Genomic DNA, 3,876 nt, shown 5'->3' on the forward strand with positions numbered 1-3,876 from the left:
CCTCCTCCTCCTCTCCTTCTTCCTTCCTCCTCCTCCTCCTCCTTTTCCTCCTCCTCCCTCCCCTCCCCACCCCCTCCTCCTCTCCTTCCTCGGTGCATCCGACCGCTCCCGCCGGGCGCGCTCCCTCTGGATTTTTAATTGCGCTCTTGATGCTGATGATTTTTTTTTTTTGGATTTCTTTTTTTTTTTTTTTTTAATCACGGCAGCCCCCAGTTTAGCGGATTGATTTACTCCCGGTATTGGTAAATACGATCACGTGGGGCCCGCGACCAATGGCGGAGCCTCGCCGCCTGCAAAAATCCCGGGCCGCCGCTGCGGGCGGGGAGCAGCCCGGGCCCGCAGTGTAACCTTTTTTTCTATGAGGGAGAGAGGGGAGCCTCAAAATGTCGTCCAGCGGCGCCCTGAGTAACTACTATGTGGACGCCCTGCTAGGCCCCGAGAGCGAGGAGGTGTACGCGGGCCGCTTGGTGGCGGCGGGGCCTTCGAGGCCGTCAGGTGCGGGCCCGGACGGGGGCGACTTCTCGTCCTGTAGCTTTGCCCCCAAATCGTCCGTGTTTCCCACCGCGTGGCCCGCCGTGCCCGCTCAGCCCCCGCCGGCCGTGCCCGGGCTCTACCACCCCTATGCGCCCCAGCCCCACCTGGCCACCGCCGAGCCCGCCCGCTACGTGCGCTCCTGGATCGAGCCCTTCCCCAGCCTCCCGGGCGGCTCCAGCTCCTCCTCCTCCACCACCTCCTCCTCCTCCTCCTCCTCCTCCTCCTCCACCGGCTCCGGGCGGCTCTACGGGATTAAGCCTGAAACGGGACCGGCGGCCTCCACCTCCTCCTCCTGCACCACCTCCTCCTCCTCCACCTCCTCCTCCTCTTCCTCCAAAAGGACTGAGTGCGCCTCGGCCCGGGAGTCCCGGGGGATCAGTGTGTCCGAGTACACGTGCAATTCCTTCCTGCAGGAGCCCGAGGAGGAGGAGAAGGCGGCCGGGGGGAAAGAGGCTCCCGGAGGCAGCGACCATCCCGGCCGGAGCAGCCAGCTGAAGGAAGAACAACAGCAGCAGCAGCAGCAGCAGCAGCAACAACCGCAGCAGCCGCAGCCGCAGCAGCAACTTGACCCAAGTAAGTAAAAAAAAAAAAAAAAAAAAGAAATTGCCCCCTGATTTATTGCCCAAACCTGTGAGGCTCGAATGTGCAAAACTGATAGTTTTACTAACCTATAAAAACGTCTAGACGCCTACCCCAGCGCGGGCAGGCTACAAGCATCCATAAAAATAGTCCACATAACCACCTACCATCCCCACGCAGTTTGTACAGTAAACAGACCGGGGCATTAAGGGGTTTTATGATAATTCCTCCAAAGTTGTGAAAACCGTCCATCCTCCGTTAAATTAATTTAACGACCTCTCTTCTCCCCCCCCCCACCACCTCCACCCTCTCTTCCACCCTGCCTCCCCTCCCCTCTCTCCCCAACTCCCCCTTTGCAGATAATCCTGCAGCAAACTGGATCCACGCACGTTCCACCAGGAAAAAGCGCTGCCCCTATACAAAATACCAAACTCTGGAGCTGGAGAAGGAATTCCTCTTTAACATGTACCTCACCCGAGACCGGCGCTACGAAGTAGCTAGGATTTTAAACCTCACAGAGAGACAGGTCAAAATCTGGTTCCAGAACCGAAGAATGAAAATGAAAAAGATGAACAAGGAGAAAGGCAGCAAAGGCGACTAACCAGGTGCCCGGAAGGTGCCCCCGGTGTGCTTAAAAGAAAAAAAAAAAGCTCTCTGGGCTTCCAGAAACTCTCCACCGATTCGGGCTTTTGGGGGTTAGAAGTGAAATGTGGTCTCCTTAAGGTATTTTCGGAACTCTGTATTTGCTCGCTGATGTGTTTCTAAAGTGACTTCCCTCTTCCCCGTCTCCCTCTTCCGAATGGGTTTGGTCCCCTGGAAATGATCTGTTGTGAGTGCACGCTAGCTTTGGGAAACTCTAATGTGTAATGTCTGACCTGTTTCTGAAAAGTGATGTAGTCTAGATACCCGCTTTCCACAGTGAAGGGGAAGTGTTTAATCATGGTGATGATAATAATGCAAGCATATTAAAAGTGCGGTTGCTTCCATCGACGGCAGCGCTGGGTTGGCCACGAATTATTCCGAAAAACCTTTCGCCTCCCTCTTTGCGATTTTGGTTTCTGCATCTTGCTGGTTTGCCATAAATCCCAGCCAGGGGCAAGAGGAGCCTCCGGTGTTTGTGTTTTGTTTTGTTTCTCAGTGCACTTTTAAGAGGTCGTCTCATACTTGAAGCGGTTCGCCACGGGCCTAACCTGTTACCGGTCGCTGCACGCCGTCGTTGGGAGCGTGGGCTGCTGTGTACTGGCCATCCTATTTTTCTAGCTGAAGATCAGTTGTAAATGTTGCCCCGGTTATTACCAATAAAGGCTGACCTGATCACATGAAATCACCGGGGAGGCTGTGACCAACGCGTGGCTTCTTCCTTTCTTTCTTTCATCCTCACCCTCCACCCCAAATCCCCACCCCCAAGCAGACCACTCCTGGTTAACCGCGGTCACCTCTAGAACGGTTTCTAGAGTTTCTAGAGTCCTTGGGCTCTCAGTAGGGGAGGCCTCATGGTGGGGATCGTCTCCTCTTATAACAGGGGCCCGGGACCAGCCCGGGTCCGGCCTGTGGGGTGTCGGGGGCTGTCGGGACCCCCACGGCCACAGTTTCGGAACCGCGTTATGAACGGACCACAAAGAGGGGCTCGGGCGGGCGAAGCGTGGGCCTCAGTGAAGCAGGAGGGTGAGGTTCAACCTGCGGACAAATGTACCGAAACAATCTAGGAAGGTAAAAGGCCGTCATCTACGACCTCCCGCTCCCAAGTAAGGAAAATGTTCGGTGGGCCCATTTAAATATTTACCGAAACGTTTGAGATGGCTCCTGGAGTGCCATGTTGGCTTAGTTCATTGGCTCCCCTCCCTCTATTTTGCCCTTTTGCCCACCACCACCTCCGCCTCCATCTAATCCTTCCCTACCCGCGGTCCTACACTTTTCTGCTGTTCTTCTCTGACCTCTCCCAGGATACGAAGAGGTATATATCTCCCTTGCCCTCTCCCCACCTCTCAGCCTCCCCAGAACCCCCTCCACCAGCCCCGGGTGTGTGCTTGGCCCCCAGCTCCAGTGGCGTTATTCGGATGGTTAAAATGAAGTTCATTGTAAAGAAGAAGAAGAAGAAAAAAAAAAGCAACACAAGGTGGGGGGTAGTTTGGAGTGGAAGGCGTTTGTCTGGAATGCGGAGCGGCCCAGGCAGCGGAAATGGCCCTCTCGCCCCACCGTCTCAGCCCCCGGTTTTTCTCTCTCCAAGATTAAGGGGAGGAAAGGAGAGAGACGGAGAAGTGCTCTGGGGGTCTCCATGTTTTCACTTCTTGAAAAAGGAGGAGAAGGGAGGAAAAATGGGAGGCCCATAGGGATAGCAAAAGGTGTTGCCTTGCATGTCCATTCATTGTCAACCCTATACCTATAATTCTTTTAAAACAGGAAGAGCCGAGGTATAATAAAGCCATTGAGATGACTAGACGTCTGGACCTAATGAGTTTACGACAGGCTGGGCCACTCTTCTTTGAAACCAACTTATTTTGATGTTTGTGTTTGTCAGAGAAAAACCAAAATCCAGACACAGCGAGGTCTTAAAATCCAGACAATAAATATAAATACGTCAGCGTTGGGCCAAGAAACCCGCCTGAGGGGAGTCGCGTTGAAGCAACTAAAAGAAACCTGCAGAAAGGGCAGGATCGCTCCAGCGCGGGTAGAGTGTTTTGGGAGATTTAAAACAATATTGTAAATTTTAAAATGAGGCTCATCATACCCTGGCTACGTATTTTTAAGAGTGCAATCGCAACC

General features: G+C 54.0%; 1 protein-coding gene across 1 annotated transcript; it reads left to right on the forward strand.

The window, feature by feature from the left end:
- Positions 1–299: 299 nt before the first annotated feature.
- Positions 300–2,445, forward strand: HOXD9 (homeobox D9). Its single transcript, XM_038751062.1, has 2 exons — positions 300–1,107; positions 1,473–2,445. Exons 1-2 carry the CDS (start codon positions 384–386, stop codon positions 1,712–1,714), a joined length of 966 nt encoding a protein of 321 aa, XP_038606990.1. The 5' UTR covers positions 300–383; the 3' UTR covers positions 1,715–2,445.
- The last annotated feature ends 1,431 nt before the right edge of the window (positions 2,446–3,876 follow it).

Source organism: Tachyglossus aculeatus, chromosome 9 (genome assembly GCF_015852505.1).
Source record: "Tachyglossus aculeatus isolate mTacAcu1 chromosome 9, mTacAcu1.pri, whole genome shotgun sequence".
Lineage (NCBI taxonomy): Eukaryota > Metazoa > Chordata > Mammalia > Monotremata > Tachyglossidae > Tachyglossus > Tachyglossus aculeatus.